Source organism: Acomys minous (assembly GCF_964271855.1).
Source record: "Acomys minous genome assembly, chromosome: 3".
NCBI classification, from domain to species: Eukaryota; Metazoa; Chordata; class Mammalia; order Rodentia; family Muridae; genus Acomys; species Acomys minous.
In genome coordinates, this window is record NC_140485.1 from 143,093,697 (window position 1) to 143,115,981 (window position 22,285).

A 22,285-nucleotide genomic window follows, 5' to 3' on the forward strand; every position below is an offset into this window, starting at 1 on the left:
CACATCTGGGCCAAAGGCTCAGGGGCATTGTAAAGGAGATGAGAGATAGTCCCAGTTAATTCCACTTTGTCCTTGGTCAGCAGCCACAGGCCATAGAATTGAAAATGGAGGGAGGTTTTGTGTGCCAGAACCTGGCGCATGGTGCCTGTGCTGCCACTGGTCCTTTTGGCCACTCCATGCGGTAGGCCCAGAGTATTTTCGAGAGTGTTCTGAAACTGACACTGATGGAGCCTCCTCCCAAAATAGTCTAATCATCAAAAGAGCTGGCCTCACCTTGTTCCAGTGGGGTAGTAATAAGGCCTGGGTGCTGGGTCCCTGGAGCCCAGCTGCAGTGCTGACCAGGTGCCACCTGTACAGTGTAAGTGCCACACGGCCACATGCCCTGAGGTCGTCTCCAGCCTCACTATTCTGACTCTAAGTCCTACCTCACTCCCTTGCTGGGCTCCATGTGTCTCTCTTGGGGATCCTCAGAACTGCCTACCAGTTTCACACCTACGTGGGAGAACACTGTGGTTAGAATGTCCCCGCTGGCATTGATTGCTGCAGCAGCCCATGAGCTTTGTGTCTCCTGGACACGTCCGTGGTGTTCACAGATGCGTGTGGATCCTGAGTGCTCCTCCAACCCCAAGCCCATGGGCTTCCAGGCTTTCCCTAGACATAGTGTGCCAGCCCAGCCACAATGGGCTCCTGTCCTGCTCTGTGCTGAGCACCCAGCTCCACAGGCCATGGGGTTGGAGGTTGACTGGACACAGTGTTACTTGTGAGATCTCAGTTCAGCCAGGGTGGTGACATGGTTGCAAAGGGATGTGCTTGGTGCTAGGAAGGTCAATCTCATACTTGGATAGTTCAGTGTCTAGGGAGAGCGAGCCTCCATTCTCTCAGATGAGCGTGTTGGCAGGCAGCTCGAGGGGACCACTGTGTGGTCCTTCAGGCCTTCGCTTCCCTAGGAATGGATAAGCAGAAAGAAAATGTGTGTTGCTGGCTCTCCGGGGAAGCTGGGAAAATGACAAAAAGCATAGTGCAGAAGCAGTCTTCCCCTCTTGTGACTCTTTCAGTTTAAACCACGCACTTCTTTCCAGTTGGCTTAAGGATTTGGAATTAGTTGTGAATTCAGTTATCTGGGATGCTGGGGGTGGGGCACAGGGGGTGCTGGAGTGAGGTGCTGCCCAGACAGGGGGCTGAGTGTGTGCAGTTCTAGCTCCACTCACCCTCACAGGCGTGCTGCTGGGCCCTGCCTAGTCAGCATTAATCTTTCATAATCTCCAGGCTAACTGTTAGCTCAGATTTGCTGCACAGATTAATTTTAGCATCAGAAGAGCTGGCTTCTCTTTAGCACATCCCCATTGTTTAAAACAGTTCTGTAGGGTAAAAAGTGCCTTTGGTAAGATTTCCATAGAAGACCCATTTTTCTTTTCTCTTTAACATCAGAGGTTTGTTAACGGGTCGTCTGACAGGCAGTAAAACTGAACCTGTAGTTTACTCAAGAGGCAGTGTCTGTGTGGTCAAGCTGAGTTGCTAATGTTGTGATGGGAAAAGATTCTGTTCACGTCACACAGTCTCTGAGACTCTGCTCAGCACGTGAGCCCATGTCTGTTGCTTCCTCTGAGCTCCCCCATGCTGTGTCCATTGCACCCACAGGGCTCCCCCATTGGTAGCTCCTGTGGGGCTCCCCGTGTCTTTGCTTTGGCTCCCCAGGCATATTCTGGGTGCCCGTCTCACTTTGTCCCTGCTTCTAGCCGTTCTCCTATTCACAAAGACATTGCCAGAACTAGTTTGGGGTGCGAGTCTCTTTTCCATCTCTCATGGGGATGTCTGTGGGCCAGCCAGCCTGAGCGCGCTGGGATGAGCTCCCCTTGAGGTTCCTCCCTGACATGTTGAGATGTGTCATATGTATGTCTCCACCAGGGTGAGCTGGAGGCAGAGCACATGCTATCTCTGGGGACAGCCAACCGTGGTTCAGAGTCAAGCGCCGAGGAGAGAGTCAGCTGTGGCTGATAAGTCCTGGCCTTGTCTTTTTCTCTCTCTACAGAGCTGGTGCCACTGACCACCCTGAGGGCGGTGCCTGCAGCTTATCTTCACTTTAGTAGAAAAGAGATTTGTCGGTTTCATTGTTTGAGCTATGCATGCCCTTGTTTAAGAATGTGCACGCATGGATGTGTGCGCATGCGTGGTCATTGCTCTCAGTGCTGTCCCATGCTCTGCCTGCTTCTCAGCCTTGAAGCCCCTCTCATCATGGGATCCTCGCAAGCAAATCTGCTGCTTGGCCCTGCGGAGCCATTGTGGTGCTCAGCTCAGCTCTGCCCTGATTAGTAGGCAGCATCTTCTCTCAGAGCTCTCTGAGGACAAAGAGGCATGAGGTGTGCTGATGGCGTGCCTGCTGCCAACACAGAAGTAAGGGCACATGCTGCCGCCCTACTCTCGGCTCTGGTAGGCTGCCCCTTTCCAAACGCATACCAGTGGACTGAAGTCAGATATTTGAGTTCTGGTTTTGGAGGCAAGATGGTGATTGTGCCGCTGCTTTGTTGGAAACTCGAAAGCAAGGATCGAGGGGCTCATTTCTGGAAGCTGCTCGTCCATGGACCCCCTCTCTTGGAGGGACAATGAGGTTAGGTGGCGGGTGACTCCCAGGTCTGGGGAGACGGCACCCATTGGTGAGGAGCTGGGAATACTAAGAGCTAGTTTCTAGGCCAAGGCAAGCTGATAGCTTCAGAAAGGCCATGGAGTAAAGTGAAGGTGGCAAGGGACTGACTCAGATTCAGGGGAGACATTGCTGAAACAAAAGAGAGCAGGCTCACCTGCTTAGTGAGGGAGGTGATGTGTGTGCAGGTGGGGGGCAGACCCTGAGAGGGGGGCTGATGCAGCAGCAGATAGGGCGAGCCAGGGGTTCAGAGTCTCTGATGGGCAGATATGAAAGCAAGTCTGTGGGTTGATGAAGGTCCATAGACAGGAAAGGTAGAAATGCGTTTGCAGGTTGGGGAGAATCAAGTTGGTGTCCGATGGTACCCTTAGGTGCGCTGGGCTTTGGGGTGTACGTTTGTGCACGTACATGAGTAACTCCTCCCAGCGTGGAGGAGACTTTTCCCACAGCTGCTGCTGTCACTGGAGTCACTGGGTTGTTTTTCCTGTGGGTGGGTCAGTTGGACTCTTTCCTCTGATGGAATGATGTCTGCATCGGGCTGTGCTTTAGTCAGGGACTAGGAATGGTTGGGCACACCTGCCAGTGCTGCGATGAGCCTCAGAGCATGTGGGCTGCAGCCTCCGCCTCGGTGGGAGAGTAGGATATTTAGAACCACTTGCAGTTGATGGTGGGTTGTTTCTCATGTGTGTAGTAAAGACCGAGGAAGCTGCTCTCTCTGTTCACCAGGCATGTGCTTGGTGACATAGAGCTGACAGGGTTACTGGTCCATTCCCCAGAGGTGCTGCACAGCTGTGAGTGGGCTCCCTGGCGTGTTTTGTCTAGGGCATTCTTGGATATGGCTGGACCATAAGATGTGCTATGTATCAAGTCCACGTGTGGCACTAGCCACCAGCACCCTCTAGGCCTGCCTCTGAGAGAGATAGACGTCAGGCCAACTGAGCACAGATAGCTGCCCAGATGTGTGAAGGGCGCATCAGCAAGCTCAGTGCTTTTCAGTAGGCTGTGAGAGGAGCTCACCAGGGCACTGGAGACAGCTCCTAGGAGGACGACACTCAGTCCAGACAGCGCTTGTGGAATTGCTATGATTGATGAGAACGTGCTAACTCCTGGCTCTCCCTCAGCTCCTGTTTCCTAAACGTGGAGGGAGGTTTGTGCTGTCCTACTCCTGGACTGGTGCTGAGTCTTCCACTCCCAATTCCTGAGTCTCCAGGACAAGCCTGGCAGTCTTGGTCCCTCATCCTCATCAGGGCACCTTGCTTCTTCCCATGCCAAGGAGCTGTCTGTGGAGAGGCTAGGTGGCTCAAAGCGGATGGCAACATGTGTGAGCAGTGCCTCCTGGGAGGTGCTGGCACACGTGAGGTGTGTTCTCGGGCTGCAGGATGCCAGTCTAGGACGAAGAGTGAAACTATACAGGCCAAGAAAAGCGAAAGTCCAGAATGGTTGCAGCCACTGCCGGTGCCGCCAGGGTCCTTTGGCTGGGGAGCGCAAAACCTGGACAGCAAGGGTGCTGGTTCCACATGGAGAAGGGGCTGCCCTATGGTAGGGGCCAGGATGGGGTCCCCCACAGCACAGGGGCCCCTTTGACTCATCTGACTGAGCTTGGAAGTAGAGGACATCTTTAAGGTGCCTGCTGCATCCTAACAGACCAGCTCCAGACGAGGTACATTGTAACAGTTCCTGGATATGGAGAGAAAGACTCAGGAATTCTTTTCTTTCCCCAAGGTTTCCACATGTGAGTGGCAGAACTGTCCTTAAGTTTTCTCCCCCAAAAGAGTCCCTTCTTGACAACTGTCACATCCTAAGGACAGCCCACCACCCTCACCTGTGGGCCCTTTATCTAGAGGCTTTCTTTCCCCTTTCCATGGTTGTCTTAAAACACTCATGTATAGCGGGGCATCAGAGTCCGTGCCGTAATGTCCCTGGGTGTCACAGTCACTGTTCTGCTGCTGAAGAGACAGCCCAACCATGGCAGCTCTTCTGCAGAGAGCATCTAATGGTGGCTGGTTTAGTCCATTATTAGCACGGTGGGAAGCCCGGTAGCCGGCAGGCAGACATGGAGCCAGAGGAGCTGAGAGTTCTACATCCAGATCTGCAGGCAGCGGGAAGGAGAGAGGCACTCGGCCTGGCTTGAGCATTTGAAATCCCGGGAACCCTCTCCTAGTGACACACTCCCTCCAGCAAGGTCCCAACTGTCCTAATCCCTGTCAAGCAGAGCCACCCTCTGATTACCAGGCATCCAGCTATATGAGCCTCTGGGGGCCGTTTCTATTCCAGCCACCACAGTGGATGAAGGGGCACTTCTCTGAGTGAGAAGGAAGGGTGCCCTCACTCCATGCCAGTGTCTGTTCTCTTCTAGGGGCGGGTCTTTTCTCCTAGGGCGCAGAAGTGTCCAGGACCAGGGGAAGGGGATGCCTTTCCTCATGCAGAACGCTGCACATCTGGGAGACAGGACCTGTGCTTAGGCGCGGGTTAGAGGGTTCTAGTCATGCGCAGGTGCAGCCTCCCCCAGCAGCACACACCCACAGTTGGAGAGGGCGGAAAGGGCACAGAGCTGCGCAGTTTCATGTGGCTGCCATGTCCATGCTTACTGTACACTCTTCACACCCAGGGCTGGGATAGAGGAGCGGGCCACGGTCACACGCAGCTGCATGAGGCTGGCCATTGGGGAAGCGTGTTAGTCATAAGGCCTGAGATGAGGTTAAAATGTGCACGGTCTAGTAAAAACCCATGGGAAAGGCATGGTGGTGATCTCCTGGGGAACCATTGTTTTAAGATTGAAATACAATAAGAAAAGCATGGTACCCCGTGAGGAGGCTGCAGGTCGGGTTTATGAGCTGTCATCAGGTGCTACAATGGTTACAGCTCCTAGAAATGTGCTAGGGTGCCCCACAACCTCACCCGCTGACCACCCACAACCCCTCACCCCCACCCCACCGCTCCGGCTCCCCAGGAAACATTCTGAGATGCGAATCCCCACTAGCCCGAGAAGACTTTGCCCAGCTCTGTGTGTGCTGCAGCAAGTCTGAGTTCTGGCTAAGATCCAAGAATGCCTGCCCAGATCTCAGCAGGGGATGTGCACTACTGTCCCCAGGCTGCCGTTCAGAGAAAGAAGAGCAATTCAGAAGCTTCCAAAACAAGGTGCTAGTAGGTTAGTTCCCTCTTTTAAGTGCCTTGGCTTTTTGCCAAAGTTCCTTTCCGGCAATGCTGGGCTTGGCTCAGGTGTGGTGTCTTCCAACATTGGGTGAGCCAGGCTGTGGTAATGTGAACAGTGGTAGCCACCGCTCCCCCGTCTGGGACAGGCAGAGAGGAGCACTCCTTAGCTGGATTACCCTGGGGCTCCTCCCCGCTCTGCCCTAACAAGCACTGAAGGACCTCCCCCCTTTACCCCCACCCCCGCCCAAGCCTGGCCATTTCTTTTAAACTAATCACTTTTCTTGCTTTGTGTAAAGAGGCCAATGCAGGAAAACCATCCATTTCGTTTCGATTTTCCAGTTTTGTGGTGTACAGGCTTTTGAAGTAAGACCTAATGATTCTTTGGGTTTCCTCAGTGACTGCTGTTGTGTCCCTATTTTCACTTCTGATTTTATTAATTGGATAGTGTCTCTCTGACTTTTAGTTAGTCTATCTTGTTAGTTTTCTCAAAGAACCAGCTTTTAGTTTCCCAGAAGTTGAGGATATTGTGCCTTCAATTTCATTGAATTTTTAGGAAGTCTTTAATTTCTTTATTTCTTCCCTGATGCAGTGGTCATTAAATAGAGAGTTGTTCAGTTTCTGTGAGTTTGTAACTTTCTGTTATTGTTGAAGTCCAGCTTTAATCTGTGGCGGTCTGGTAAGGTACACAGGATTATTTAAATTTCCTTGTATTAGTTGAGGTTTGCCTTGTAACCAACTTTATGGTCAATTTTGGAGAAGGTTCTGTGAGGTGCTGAAAAGAAGGTACATTCTTTTGAGTTTGGGTGAAAAGTTCTGTAGATATCTGTTCAGCCCATTTGATATAGTAAAAATGGCCATCTTACCAAAACCAATCTACAGATTTATTGCAATTCCCATAAAAATATCAAATTTTTCATAGACTCTAAAAAAGATCTCAATTTCATATGGAAAAACAAAAAACCCAGAATAGATAAAACAGTCCTGTATAATAAAAAGAATTTGTGGAGGCATTACCGTCCCTGATTTCAAGCTGTGCTACAGAGCAATAAATAGTAATAAAAACTGCACAGGATTGGCATAAAAACCAGTTGATGAATGGAATTGAATCAAAGATCCAGAAATAAAACCACACACCTATAGACACCTGATTTTTGATGAAGAAGCCAAAAAAAAAAAATCTTCAACAAATGGTAATGGACTAACTGGATGTCTACGTGTAGAAAAATGCAAATAGGTCCATATTTACCACCATGTACAGAATTTGAGTCCAAGTGGATCAAAGACTTCAACATAAAACCAGTCACACTAAATCCGTTAGAAGAGAAAGTGGGAAAGAGCCTTGAACACATTGGCACAGGAGACAACTTTCTGAACAGAACACCAACAGCTCAGGCCCTAAGACCAACAATTAATAAATGGGACTTCATGAAACTGAAAAGCTTCTGTAAGGCAAAGGACACTGTCAATAGAACAAAATAGCAGCTTACAAACTAGAAAAAGATCTTCTGACAGAGGGCTAATATCCAAATTATATAAATAACTGAAGAAATTAAGCACCACTGAACAAAATAGCCCAATTAAAAATGGAATACAGAGCTAAACAGAGAATTCTCAACAGAGGATTCTCTAATGGCCGAGAAGCACTTAAAGGAGTGTTCAGTGCCCTTAGTCATCAGGGAAATGCAAATTAAAATGACTCTGAGATTCCATCTTACACCCATCAGAATAGCTAAGATCAAAAACTCAAAGTGATAGCTCACGCTGGCGAGGATGTGGAGCAAGTGGGAACACTCCTCCATTGCTGGTGGGAGTGCAAACTTGTACAACTGCTTTGGAAATCAATCTGAAGGTTTCTCAGAAAATTGGGAATAAATCTATCTCAAGACCCAGCTATGCCACATACCAGCATATACCCCAAAGATGCTCCACCGTACAACAAGGACATTTGCTCAAATAGCGGTCTGGTCTTGTGCCGGAGTCTACGGACACTGAGAAGAACGATGTGAACCCTCGCGTCTTCTGGGAGGGTTGGCCAGGCTAGCCTGCTCCTTCCAAACCATGTCACAGGGTGCAGGGTCACGAGGCGCTCGGGAGTGGAATCCACTGTCACAGAGGGGTGCTGGTGGCCTCGCTCTGGATCTTTGGGTTCTTGGTGCTTGGCATTCCTTGGGGGGAGGGCGTGAAACTGCGATCTCAGGAGTAAACTGTTGTGAGGCTTCAAGGGATCCAGCTGTGGGCGCGCAGCTCGTGTGCCGCCTCTCTTGACAGCCGTCATCTGTGCTTGTCACCGGAAGCCTGTAATTTCTGGTTTGTACAGGCTTCAGTACGTACCTCTGTTCTACTTGAGGCTTCCTTTTGTGCCAGGTTGCCAGCTCTGACAGCTCTACAGACCAAGCAAGGGTAGACAATAGCGCCACGCTGGGGAGAGGGAGCACTGGGGAGCCTGGAGCTAAATCCATTTCCTTTAGCAAACTACTTCATGATCTTTTAAAAATGTGAAATAGCTAAGTTGACTACAACAAAAAGAAAAGAAAGAAGAGGCAGAGAGAGAGAGAGAGGACAGGGAGGGAGGAGGGGGAGAAGAGGAGGGGAGAATGTTATTTAGTGGATTCCTTTTCATGAAGTCTCTGTCCATGTGTTCTCATCAGTTTCAGAACCGGGTAAACCACACACTGCTGCAGTCACGTAACTGACTCTGGAGCATGTGACCGCTTTGCTCTGGGTTCTGTCATGAGAGTCACTGGCCTAGTGAAAGTTCTGCACAACAGGGGTGGCCGCGTCACACCACGTTGACATTTTCTTCTTCCCAAGGATCCCAAAGAAGGTCTACTTCTAGCAGGATCCTGAAAGCACAGTTGAGGCCAGAGGTGGAAGGGGAGCCCTCCCGCCACCTGCCTCTCGTCCCATGAGGCCTCCTTCAGAGACTTCACAGGCAGAGTAGGAACCCAGCAATGGCGGCGTGCAGAAGTGCCTGCCCTGCTGGGCTGTGCTACTGTTGACTGGAGGGACAACGTCTAAATCTAGAAAGCCAGCAAAGTGAGATAAATGCATCACACCTGAACTGGAGGCCTGTGATCGACACCGGGCTTTAGCTTTAATTTATCGTATTTTTACTTATGAGTATGTATGTGTGTGCGCTGCGCATGGAAGTGCTCTCCGGACAGAGAGCTGGAGTCACAGGTGGGTGACCAGCTGAACTCTGGTCCTCTAGAAGAACAGTGGTTCCTAACTGCTGAGCCATCTCTCTAGCCCCATGGTGTTATCTTTAAAGAGTTTTTTGTTGGTTCCCAGTAGATTGATAATTAACTCACCCCAATTCTCTTTTTCCTACAAACATGTTGGCACCCCAGATAGGACTGTACAGCTGTCCCCTTTGCATGGAGGACTCTCACCGTGTACCTCACTTGAACACTCTGTCCCTGCATCCAGAGGCATCTTGCAAGCCAAGCGTTAACACTCCTGTATAGCTGAGAACACCAAGCCGTTCTTTTTCTACCTTTATCTTTTCATCCAGAAACTGTTTCCACCATTAGTTTCTCTCCCTCGTTGCCTTGCAGCAGCTTATCTTATCTTATTTGTTTTTCAAAGCACTGGATCAGTTTTGGCTAAACTTGAGATCTACGTTCAGTGTCCCCGGATGGGATGATGGTAGGATGAGCCTTGGGAATGAATACATCGGGGAGGTCACTTTGTGGCATCTCGTTTTCTTATATGGAGAGGCAGCTGGTCATCTCGATTAGCTTTACATTTCTGGGGAATTAATTCAGACGGCAAAGAGAGAGGGAATTAATTGTTATGGCACTGTCAGTTAGTGTGTGGTATTTCTGAGGAGCACACCCATAGGATGCCCCGGTGGACCGAGGAGCAGCTGTCTTCCTGGACTTAGATGTCCCAAAGGAAGATAGGTTCTGAGTCCTTAAGCGTCCCTGTGCTTACAGACAGCCCAGCTTCCACCCTGCAAGTGCTGTCTGCGAAAGAGGCCCCTGCAAATGTTGGGCTCCATCCACCAGTTACGGCTCATGATTCCAGCTTGTGGGGCGTCAGTCCCATTTTCATACGGTTTGTTTCATAAACTATGGGCAGCAACTGAGGCTTCCAGAAGGATGAGAGGAAAATAATTTGAGGGACACAGCAGAGGATTGGGGTGGGGGAAGGGTTGGAGACTGAGAAGAGGATAGCGGTTTCATTTAAAGACAGAACAGACGGGAAGCCACCCAAGTCAGCAGGGGCAGAGAGAGGAGAGGGGTGAGGTCCCACGGGCTTCTGGGTGGTTCCTCCTCCAACAACTCTTCAACTATTGCCACTGTATTGTAAAAATAACAAATCTAGTTCTCAGGTGGCTTGCGTGACTTCTTTTTGAAGATAAAGTCCCAGGCAACCATGCCAGCCTGTCTTGCTGTCGTGCGGGTGTGTGGCTGCCTCTCTGACTACTCTTGTCGATGCAGTTACTTTCTTTGGTAGAGGTGCAGGTTACTCTCCAGAGTGGCTGAGAAAAGAGGACTTGGGAATATGTGTGAACCTCCTCCAGGGCCCCGGCCACGCTCAGTGGAATATTACATTGAGCGTACTGTCCCAAACACCACCAGGTGGAGGAGATCCCAGGCCACCAGTGTGCGTGTCGCCGTCCTGGCAGTCAGTGTTTCTAGTGCACCTTCACCTTGTACCCCTTCCTTCTCCTGGTTCCTCTTCTTCCTGTGACTCTGTGGCAGGGTCGGTCATCCTTAGCCCTTACTCCGTTATTGTTTCTTGCTGACCTGTGTGACAGTGCTCACCAAAGCCTTCCCTCTCTTCCCTTACACAGACTCTATTCTCTTGTTTTTCTGGGGACTGATATCCTAGACATAACCCGTGATTTCAAGTGACCTCTCACTGTCTCAGTGTCTAGATGTGGCCAGTTCCCTAACCCAAGACAATGGATGTGCTGGGTGAGATATGAGGTACCTTTTACAAATATGTCTTTGAAGGCATCAGTCATTTGGGAGGTCAGCAGGCCCCTAGGTCTTCCCCATCACTGGTTAATGACCTTTTTGGGTCTCTCTGTGTAGCCTTGGCTGTCCTGGACTTGCTTTGTAGACCAGGCTGGTCTCGAAATCACAATGATCCACCTGCATCTTCCTCCCAAGTGTTGGGATTAAAGTGCTAGTTAATTATCTTTAACTTGCACTAGCTTTTCATAAGTGCGGGAAAGGCAGGAGATTGAGCACAGGAAACGCCCCATGGGGTGACTGGACAGAGAGGCACGGGAGCTGGGCTGTGGCTCTGCTCTTCTTTTCTGAATAACAATATTAGAGTTAGCATAAAGAGTGTTAGATATCACCATGCCTGTTGGAGCCACGTGTGTTCCAAGTGTCCTTCCCTTGTCTCCATCATCACTAGGCTACCCGACCCTCCTGACCCTCCCCTTCAGCCTCTCTCCTCTTTTATGTCCATGTGTCACTTTTGCTCTTCCCTCGTCCATCACCCATTTTGATCCTCCTTTGGTCTTCTCTCTCTCTAACATATATCACATTAAGATGAAAGTTTCTGTCGTTTCCCTTTCCTCCTCCTCCCCCTTCCATGGGCACCTACCTACCTCACTCGCTCTCAAACCCATGGCCTCCTTGTTTAACTGTGATCGTTATGTATGTATACATGCATACAGCCTTCGCATGTCTTCAGTGAGCCTGTGTGTCTGTGGTTCAGGGCTGCCCATTTGGATTAGATAAGGAACTCGCCCCGCCCCCGAGTACAGCTACTTCTCCCCCTCAGCAGTCCTTAGGCCCCTGTGTCCTTTGTCTGTGGCTGCGGCCCTGTGAGCCTTCCCTTTCCACAGTGCTGTCTGTTGTGTCATTGTTCATGTCCTGTTTAGGCAGCCGTGTTGCTGAGGTCCGTGGGTATAGCTTCACAGTCCTTTCTGCTTTACACTCGTGTGTGTGTATGTGTATATACACGTGTGTATGTGTGTATGCATACATGCACATGTGTATACACAATGCACACATGTATATGCTATAGGTTAAATCTGCATATGAGAGAGAACATGTGGTTTATGCAACAGACCTGTAGCCAACATTCTACTAACTGGAGAAAAACTAAACATTTCCTCTAAAGTTGGAAATGAGACATGACATTCACTCTGACCTTTTTTTTTTTTTTTTCTTTTCCTCGATACAGTACTCAAAACCTTAGCTGGAGCAATAAGGCAAGAGAAAGACATAAAAGAGATAAAAACAAGAAAGGAAGAAGTTTATCCCTATTCATGCCTGCCCCCTTCTCGGGAGCTCTTTTTGTGGCTGTCCTTCCTACTTCCTGTTCTCTCACAACATTCTGGAATCCTGTGTTCAGTAGGATTTCTTAGAGCTTGTTGCCGTCTACTACATGCAGGGGTGACCCTTGCCTCTGGTTTCTCTTTCCCCAAACATCTAGTTATTTTTGAGGCCTGTTCTCAGGCCCTGTGCCAGAAACCTGCATTTAGTGTGATCTGTGGTACTCTTTAGGAGCAGATCTCCTATTCCCGGGGAATTGCATCAGGAGCCCAAAAGCAGTGATTTGGACATGGATGGGAGCCAGGCATGGTTGTGTACACCTGTGGTCTCAGGCCACTCACGTCCTGTGATGTAATACATAATGTAAATGGATGTTACCACTGTGATGTCACCCACAGCACCTGATCTTGGGATGAGCTGAGGTGGGGGGCTCTGAAGTCAGCCCTTGAATGGAGAACCGACTTTACGTGCAGCTGGAAACTCAAATACTGGGAGGAAGCCAGGCTCTGGGTTTTGTATGGAAAGGTGATGACTGTTTACTGTTCGCCGTTTGGGGGTGACTTCCTGGCCTGCCCTTCCTGATGTCTGGGGTGACACCTGCTGTCCAGATTCCTCACTCCAGTGGCTGGTGTTGGGGCGGAGCCTGCGTTCCCTGTAGACAGGAGGTGCATAGCTTTGGGACAGCATGTTGGACACTGTAGCGATTGCTGTGTGGGTTTTATAGCGGCGAAAGGCTTTTTGTAGCACTCTTTGCATTATCTGTGTCAAAAATATTGGAAAGTGAATTGGAAAGATAATAAATTATGTGCATTTCCATGTGGGGGCCTCTCTTAGTCTCTGGAGTGGTGAAGCGCGACACCGTCAGGTCACTGTTTGACTCCTGGTCTCCTAAGGCCACACTCCACCCCACACTGTTAACTGCAGAGTGGGTTTAGTGGAGAGTACATTCCCATTTCCCTGTGGTATTGGTGAGACATGGCGACAGAAACCTGAAGAGGAGAGGAAAGCAATTAAAGGCTCACGTGCCAGTCTTAGCACCCCATCGCAGTGCCCTGTGCTGGAAGCCTCCAGAGCAGACATGGTCCCAGCTTTAAGGAAGGGACACAGATGGACTGAAGGGGCAGGGGCCTGGCTGTGTCCTAACTGCCCGTCACTGCTGTCTTGCAGGAAGAAGGCATCGTGAAGGAGATTGACATTAGCAACCATGTGAAAGAAGGCTTCGAGAAGGCAGACCCTTCCCAGTTCGAGCTGCTAAAGGTTTTAGGACAAGGGTCATATGGAAAGGTGAGTTGAGTGGATCGGCCCTAGGGGTGGGTGGGCATCAGATACAGAGGCGGTACTGGCTGAATCTGGCAGAGTCCGGGCATGGAACTGCCCACCTCTGCTGAGCCTGTGTTTGTCAGAATCGTGAGCCATGGAAAGCCAGGCCACCCACACTCTCAAGCTCCTCAGTGTCCTCTTGGCTCGTGGTTATTTCTAAAGGAGCCAAATTATTGCAGTTGAGCCAGGGAGACTTGGAAGGGGCATCCTCAAAGGAAGGGAGTGATGAGAGAGTGAGAAAAAGAGAAAAAGTGTGTGTGTGTGTGTGTGTGTGTGTGTGTGTGTGTGTGTGTGTGTGTCCTCTTCTCTGGATTGGCCTGTACAACAGTCACTCAAACTAGGAAGGCAGGGATTTGGGGTCTGTCTCCTCTCCTCACCTGGGTCAGTGACAGTAGTTTTGCCTTTTGATACCTTGGTTTCCCCACCTGTAAAATAAAGGAACTAATTTATTTTATATATGTGTGCTGTGAGTTAGTCAGGAGTCCGAGCTGGGCCTGCGCATGTCCTTACTTATGCCCCAGAAATCATAGCAATGGCGGCTGATCCTTTCAGGAGATGAGAAATGTTGTCTCTTTTCCTCAGTGCCCCATCCACACACAGTGTGGTCCTCGCGCTCTGTCTCCGCTGGACTAGCAACTAGACAGGCAAGCGCTGACAGCCTGAACACTAGAGCAGAGGGGCCCGTGTACACCACAAAGCCAATGCTTCCTGAAGTGTGAACAGAGCTGTCCTGGGGCTTTAGAACAACTATTTTTGTGTTGCGTGTGGATGTTTGCCGAATCTCGCCAATCTTCACATTAATGTGCCAGAAAGAGGGTGCAATCTGACTCAAATGCGGGAGCCCTGAGGCTTGAAGCGATCTCTTACCAACCCTGTTGATTTGACTATGTTTATGAGGTAGAACGCCTTCCTTCTTTCTTTTCTACATGGCCAAGTGACAAGGAACCTGTTTACGGTCATGCATACTGCCGTTATAATCATGAGGATTGCAACATAGGTGCTTAGCCCGGTCCTGAGGTCTATGAAAGTAGCAAGATACACACCTGTGTCTCACATGTGCACAGCTATTACTGAAAACAGCCTGTCCGAGGTGACAGTAGAATGACTCAACATTAATAGGAAGTGGAGGGAAACTGGGAGGTAATTTTTTTCTCTAAGAGGCAGGATTTGAAAACACAGCAAGGGTTATCTCCCGTCCCTGTCTTTCAGAAGCATTATCCGTTGCTGTCTCCTGGGGGACTCATGCAGCGTCTCCTCAAAAGTGTTGGGCTACAGCCCATGAGCATTGAATCAGTCCTGGGGCTTCTGGGCTTGGAGCAAGAGGAAGGGTGAATAAAACACCCTTCGCCTTCAAAAGAAAAGCGATCTAAGCTTAGTTAGGAGAGTGACGAAGCCTGGTACTGTGTGTGCCAGTGCTGAGCGGGTTGGTGTGGACTGCCGCTCTAAGGCGGAGATGTGGAAAGTGCCAGAGCCTGTGCTTGGGTGGAGATCCTCCACCTCCTCCAGCGCCCCACAGCTCCCCTCTGCTGAGAAATACCAAGGCGGGAATAAACGCTTTCTCCTTTTTTCTTTAAAATTCCCTGGAGTGTGGTAAATTGCGAGTCCCACATTCTGAGAAGGGAGCAAGCTGACATTTTAAAATGTCCTTGCTTTCCTATAACTGAACAGTGGCATCATATGAGTGGGTCTCTGAATGCCTTCTTTTGAGGGAGATTGTTGCATGGCAGTCCCCAGAACATAGCCACGTGTCTTCTGTCCTGCCGTCCGGGCTCCCCTTACCAGGCTGAGAACATGGTAGGATTGGGCAGTGCTGCCTACGACTACAGTGGTCCTGAGAGCGTGGGGGCAGTGCAGTGAGCCTCCAGCCTGGCCACACAGCTGCCTGTGCAGAGCTGGTTCTGAAAGTAAGACAAGCCAGCAGACACTGCTGCATGAAGCATCAGTTACAGCAGCCACGCTGGCTAAAAATCGTCAAAGTTGCTTGGGGGCTTTTTTCACTGCATACAAATAAATTGCTAAATTATGTAAGCAGAAGATCCACAGAGAGGTACACGTGGAGTGCTGAGGGTGGTCCCTGCTGCCATGCGAGATCAGAGCTCTGCCTGCACTGCAGCTGTGTCCCTTCTCTGTCCGGTCCTATAGTCACCTTTGGGAGAGCTGCTGCGCACGGCTCTAATTCTTGGCACTTAGTAGGAGCACATTAATAGTGACAGAGTGGAGCTGTTTCTGTGCCTTTAAAGAAGCAGAAATCCTGCTTAAAAACAGATGAAAGTAAGCAGCAGCCACTGCCGCCAGTGGTTTTTTTAACTAAAATCTGAAATACAGTAAGGGAATAATTTTCAGTGCTCACAAGCTGAGGCAGGAGGACTGCTTTGAATTTGAGGCCAGCCTTGGCTACAGAGCGAGACTTTGTCTCCAAAAAGTTTTAAGCATTTTATATGCAAATATCTGTGCAGAAATTGGCCTTGTCTTAGCTAATTTGTAATTGGCACCGCCCAGTGTGCTCTGCATGTGGTTTTCTGGTTAGATGTTGGCAGGGCAGGACCATGACTTCTGCCCTGGCCCAATTTGTGTTGATATGACTGAGTTTCAAAGACTAAGAACTGGACAAGTTCTAAGGAAAAGAGGCTTATTTGCCTCATGCATCTGGAGGATAGGAAATGCAAGGGTGTGGCGCCAGTCTGCCCACATCTGTGAGGACGGTGGCAGGGACCTTGGGGGACACTGTCCTGTCATGCCACATTACATGTCGGGGTATAGAGAAAGGTCAAGCAGCCCTGAATGTGAAGACATGACTTCCTCTCTCCAGGCCTCTCCCTGCAGGAGGAATTTATGGGGCGTCTGTCTCAGCTATAATATGGCAGAATGGAGAGGCTCATCTGTCTGCTGGCCAGAGTCCTGTGAGGGCTTGAACAGTGACCCAAGATACTATTTTCCATGTGAAGACTCTATGATTTGGCCATGGATGCATGTATCCCTCACCCGACTCATTGGCATGCAATCACCACAGTAGGGCTACAGCCAAAATGTCAATTACCACAGTAGGACGACAGCCAGATGTCCTGTGCTGCCTCCTCAGTGCTCAGATCCCACTGACTCCAACCTGATGGCTGGCAGGAAAAAGTGTTGTTCCTGCCATCAACAGCACAAACCCTGCTACAAGTCCCAGCCTGCTTGCCACCTTTCAGCCTGTGATGCAGTGGATGTTTAGCTGCCATGGTCTGCATAGCACCCAGGGGTCCTCATCAGCACCTAGACTCCTGCCTCCTCCTGCCTCCTGTCTCCTCCTGTCTCCTCCTCCTGCCTCCTGCCTCCTCCTGCCTCCTCCTGCCTCCTCCTGCCTCCTGCCTCCCACCTCTTCCTCTCTTCTGCCTCCTCCTCCTTCTCCTCCTCCTCCTCCTTCTCCTCCTCCTCCTCCTGCCTCCTCCTCCTCCTACCACCTCCCCCTCCTTCCTTCCCCTCCTGCCTGCCAGGCATTAGCAATCCTACACTTTTTTGACAATGTGCTGATAGATGCTGTGGGTGTCAGGAACAGGCTGGGCGAGTGAATGAATTCTATCAGATGGGAACTGCACTGAGTCGGTTCAGACACAAGGACTGAGCAGTTCAAAAGCCCCTCCTTCCAGTCACTGTTTCTCATTCCTGGCTGCTTACTGGGAAGCTGCGTCCCTGCATCGAGGAAGGGGCCTTGACCCAGTACAGCACTGCCCAGCACGGTTGTTCTCAGCCTATGGGTTACAGTGCCTTTGGGGCTTGAACCTCTTTTTACAGAAGTCACCTAAGACCATTGGAAAACACAGAAGTTTACATGACATTTCGTAACAGTAGCAAAATTACAGTTATAAAGTCGCAATATAAATATAAAGTGTTTAATTAAAAAGGGAAAAAAGTGCACAAACAAACAGAAAAATAAAGTAGCAATGAAAATACTTTTATGGTTGGGGTTCACCACAGCATGAGGAATTGTATTAGAGGGTCGCAGCATTAGGAAGGTTGAGAGCCGCTGGCCTGGAACAAGAGTTCTTCCATCTGCAGTAACTTTAGGGATGTGGCAGAGCCATGTTCAGGGCCATGATGATCTCAAGGTCTTGTGGGTGAGTTTGGTGTCTCAAATCCAGCACGTCAGTTGGTACATATGAGAGTCAGCCGTGGGCTCTCTCCTGGGTCTGTGCCCTAGGCTTGTTCATCCAGCCCTGGAGATGTGCACACTCGTACACATGGATGCTCCACGCCATTCTCAGTGACTTTGTGTCCCCGTGACTTCCTACGAAGGTTCTGATCATTATACAAGACAGAGCTTTTCTTCTCTCGTGCATCTTTGCCATCTGGCAAATAGCACGGATTTCCCCATGGACACCAGATAGTTGAAGGATGTGGCTACAGCACTGACAGTGGCCAGGAGGAGTTGGGTAGGGGCAGTGCTGGGGCCGGAGGCAGCAGAATGCCCTGCAGAACACACGAAGGTGTGGGGTGGACCCTCTGTCGACAGATGTGGCTCCTAGGCTTGGGCAGTGCATCCTCCTACTCCTCCTCTGTTGTGCTGCTGGAGTGGATGTCTGGGGTCTCCCAGGAGGGCAGCAGAGACCGATTGGCCTGTGCTCTGCGCTGAGAGACCTTGCGCCACACTCTGCAGGTTCCTGAACACTCTCCTTGTCTATGAAGGAGAACCAAGGCGTGAGGACTTATCAACCATGTGGCTGGGGAAACCTGCAGCCCTGCTGTGACTGATGTTACAGACAGAGGCTCATGAGGTGGGGCATCCCTTGGCCACTGTGGGCGGTCTAGAGTTTGGATGGAGCTAGAACACCCCAAAGTACATGCAGGAAGACTGGGCGTGAGAAGAGCCTTTGGGAAGGGGGAATGCAACAGACCCATCTAAGGGAAGCTGCTTCTGCCCACAACTATGCCACAGCAGTGGCAGTGTGAGCTCTGTCACCAAGAAGGGCTTACATCACTGAGAATATTCTTTTAGGAAAGCCAGTGCTTTCTTTATCACACTCAGCAATTTTCCTCATTCTTTTCTCAGCTCGGCCTGGCTCAGGTGTCTTTTGTTTTGTTGATTTAGTTCTTGCATCAGAAGTGTGTCAGGGAGTGTTAAACACCCACATGAGCATGCTTAAGAGCCAGCAAATGAACTTCTGCCGCCCCAACTAGAAGCTTGTCCTGGCTAGTCTTAGGTCAACTTGACACAAGCTAAAATTATCTGAAAGAAGGGAACCTCAATTGAGAAAATGCCTCCATAAAATCGAGCTGCAGAGAAACCTGCAGAACATTTTTAAAACTAATGATCAATGGGGGGTGGGGAAGGGCCAGCCCATTGCAGGTGGTGCCATCCCTGAGCAGGTGGCCCTGGGATCTCTAAGAAAACAGGCTGAGCAAAGCCATGGGGAGCAAGTCATGGGCATCAAGTCAGTAAGCAGCTCACCTCCATGGCCTCTGCCTCAGCTCCTGCCTCCAGGTTCCTGCCCTGTTTGAGTTCTTGCCCTGCCTTCCTTCAGTGATGGACTATAGTGTGGACATGTGGGCCAAATAAGCCCCTCCCTCCCGGACTTGCTTTTATCATGGAATAGAAACCCTAGGACAGATCTGGGTAAGGAGAGTTCGAATGAGGAGAGCCAGTGTGTCTGCACATCTGGTGCAACCTGCTCTGTGCGAGTCTCCCATCTGGGAGCTGCAGCTGGTAGATGGAGCATGTGCGGGCAGCCTTAGTGCTGGACCCATGACTGGCACATCCTTCGTAGCCCCTCTGTTTCACGTCGGCTGCTTTGAGAACGTACTCATGGAAGCATCTCATAGGGGAAAGGCTTCTCTAGCTTGCAGGTCCATGGCCCAGTTCTGCAGGGCTGGCACGGGGTAAAGAGCGCAGGGGAATAGATGCTCAAAGGCTGCTCACTTGCTAGCCTGCCAGCTTAATATTCCCCTCTGGTGCTCCACGCTCATACAGTGCAATGCCCCCTGCCTATGAGTGCCCCACCCTTAGTGGGCAGGGTCTCCCACAGGCCCTTGGCCTCTCACAGGTGACAGTTAAAGCTAATCACCACAGACAGCCGTGTGTTTCCTGCTTCTCAGGTGTTCCTGGTGAGGAAAGTCACAGGATCGGATGCTGGTCAGCTCTACGCCATGAAGGTCCTGAAGAAAGCCACCTTGAAAGGTAAGAGTCCTGGGAGGGGCCAGTTGCTTCTGAGATGCGGCACTATAGTTGTCAGCTGGGCAATTTGAGGAAATAGAACCCTGCTTAGTCTTCATGGTTTCAGGAACCGCTCTCAGAGGAGGGTGCCGGGCCTTGCTCTCTGGCTGATAATAAGCTGCAAACATTTCCCAGGTATTGTAACTGCCCCTGCAAGTCTCTCCGGTTTTCAGAGGAGAAGTTGGTGCATAAGTAGCATTCTGCATATGTTCTGCAGCAGAGAGCCATGTGGGAAAAGAGCAGCAGCAGGAAGCCATTTGTTCCCACTGTGGCTCCACAGTAGGCCGAGCACCACCCGCCACACTGGATTGCTCAGTTTCACGGGAAACGCGATTCGCAAATATGTTATGCTTCCCTGTTGCCCAGTAACTGGAGGTTAGACACTCAGAAAACTGCTGACTTTCAGCCTCTGATGTGCCCTTCTTCCCAGTGAGGTGTGCGCAGTTAATCCAAGGGCTCTCCCAAGCCCAGACTCAGACCTGCTCTGTTCTGATCACCCCTCTGTCCTGTCACTGGGGAGGAGCCAAGGCCATCCAGCACAAGATTCACACCAGCATGGGCATATTATGACAGTGGCTTGTTAGTGACGTGGACACAAGATACACACCAGCATGGACATATTATGACAGTGGCTTGTCAGTGACGTGCACTGGCCTTTTAGAAGTGGAGCCTCAAGTTGGGGCTTCCCTGGAGGAGCATGGAGCGCATGCTTAGGCCCTTGGGATACAGTGAGATTCAAAAGATGTCGACAAGACACTTGAATTTTTAGGTCTTGTAATGTACTGTCCTTAGCAGCAGAGACCCCAAAGAATGTGTCATTCTGTGCCCTCAACTCACTTGGTATGTAGCTGGGGAGATCAAGTGCATGTTTTCAAGCAGCATATGACCAGTTATATATAGGGCGATAACTGCGCGGACGAAGTGTCCACAGATTGCGAACATTTTAGTATGCAGGATGGAAATTTTCTTTCCAGGGAGATGGCTCTAGGGTTTAGATGTATGTGAGATCCAAGGCCTAACTTTAGACTGGGTGGTTATTGTCCATAAAAGAGATAAATTAGGTTGGCCAGTGGTCAGAACATGCAAATTCTGACCACTTCTGCCAGCCTGTGAAGAGAGGCCTGTCATCTGAGGGTGCCTAGGGAAGGCACTGTCAACACTGACAAGTGGCTCATAGCTACACAGGAGCAGAGCCTGGGAGGGGGCTCTCCACAGATGATTCAGCTCCACAGCAGTGTCTCTCTTCGAGCTAACATCAGGTTATGGACGATGTGGTGGCTGTTCAGCTGGCTGTTAACTGAACAGTAAAATAGTGCAAAAGTCTTCACAAAAACATTAAAGAATTGCTCTTTCTTTCTGCCTGAGAAATGAGAAATCCCAACATTTAATAAGATAAACTCTTAACTTAAGGACTGTCCCAGAGAAACAGACATTACATTAAAACCCTACTGGTTCAGAGTCACTTGAAAGTCCTCAGAGTAAACGGCTTCTGCCGTTCTTCAGATACAAAACACATTGTCCTATGGCCCAGCTGGTCCTCTGTGGAGCAGCGCCATCAGCAACACCAGTGTCCACTGAGATGTTCATGCCTCGTCATCACTGTCCCCTGAAGACACATATCTTGGTGAATCTATAAAGGTGTTTCTTCGGAGGTTCAACTGAGGTGAGAAGACCCGTCCTGAGTGTGTTTGACCCCAACCAAACATACAAACAAAGGGAGAGCTGAGCACTAACGCCCATCACTTTCTACACCCTACCTGTGAACATAACACGAGCAGCTACCTCCTGCTGTGTCACAACTGTGTCCCCTTCCATGGTGGACTATACCTCTGACTGTGAGCCATTCCTTCCTGAAGATGCCAGTGAGAGTAGATGCACCCTGTGGATGAACATGGGGCCGGCATGCTGACGGGAAGATGGCTGACACACGTTCACAGCTACTGATTCCAGTTGGCTGATGTTGAGAGGAGGCTGACCGAGCTAGTCTGAACACTTGGCATAAGCTAGAGAAGCCTGAAGAGAGAGAGCCTCGGTTGAGGTAACGCCCTGTCAGACTGGTCTGTAGGCAAGTCTGTGGGGCATTCTCTTTATGTGATGTAGGAGAGGGCCCAGCCCATTAGAGTTGGCGCCACCCCTGAGAAAGTGGTCCTGGGTGGCATAAGTAAACAGGCAGAGCAAGCTGTGGGAAGCACACCAGTGGGCAGCACTCGTTCATGGTCTCTGCATCAGCCCTTGCGTCCAGGTTCCTGCCCTGAGTTCTTGCTCTTCTGTGATGGACTGTGCTCTGGACGGGTAGGCCAGCTAACCCTCTCCCTCCCTGGTTCCTGTTGGTCTTACCACAGCAGTAGAGATCACATCTCCGAGATGATCTTACTGAGTGCCCCGAGCCTGTGTTAAATGTACATCCACTCAAATGTACACAAACACAACACATGTACATATACACAAATATATACACACATTCACACATAGACAATCACATACACATGCAGCCCATGTACACACACAGTCAATCACACACATACACACACAAATACACATACATGCCCACATACATATGCACAAATACACATACACATACACGCCCACATACATACACACAAACACACATTCACATACACACCCACATACATACACACAAACACATATACATACACGCCCATATACATACACACCCATATACATACACACAAATACACATACACATACACACCCACATACATACACACAAATACACATACA

General features: G+C 50.1%; 1 protein-coding gene across 3 annotated transcripts in view; it reads left to right on the forward strand.

The window, feature by feature from the left end:
- RPS6KA2 (ribosomal protein S6 kinase A2) overlaps window positions 1-22,285 on the forward strand; it is a 376,214-nt gene that overhangs the window by 276,667 nt on the left and 77,262 nt on the right. For all 3 annotated transcript variants that reach the window (XM_084776488.1, XM_084776490.1, XM_084776489.1), the window contains 2 exons: window positions 13,204-13,320; window positions 19,426-19,507. In XM_084776488.1, the coding sequence (XP_084632614.1) occupies window positions 13,204-13,320; window positions 19,426-19,507 (199 nt within the window). The remainder of the gene's footprint in view (window positions 1-13,203; window positions 13,321-19,425; window positions 19,508-22,285) is intronic.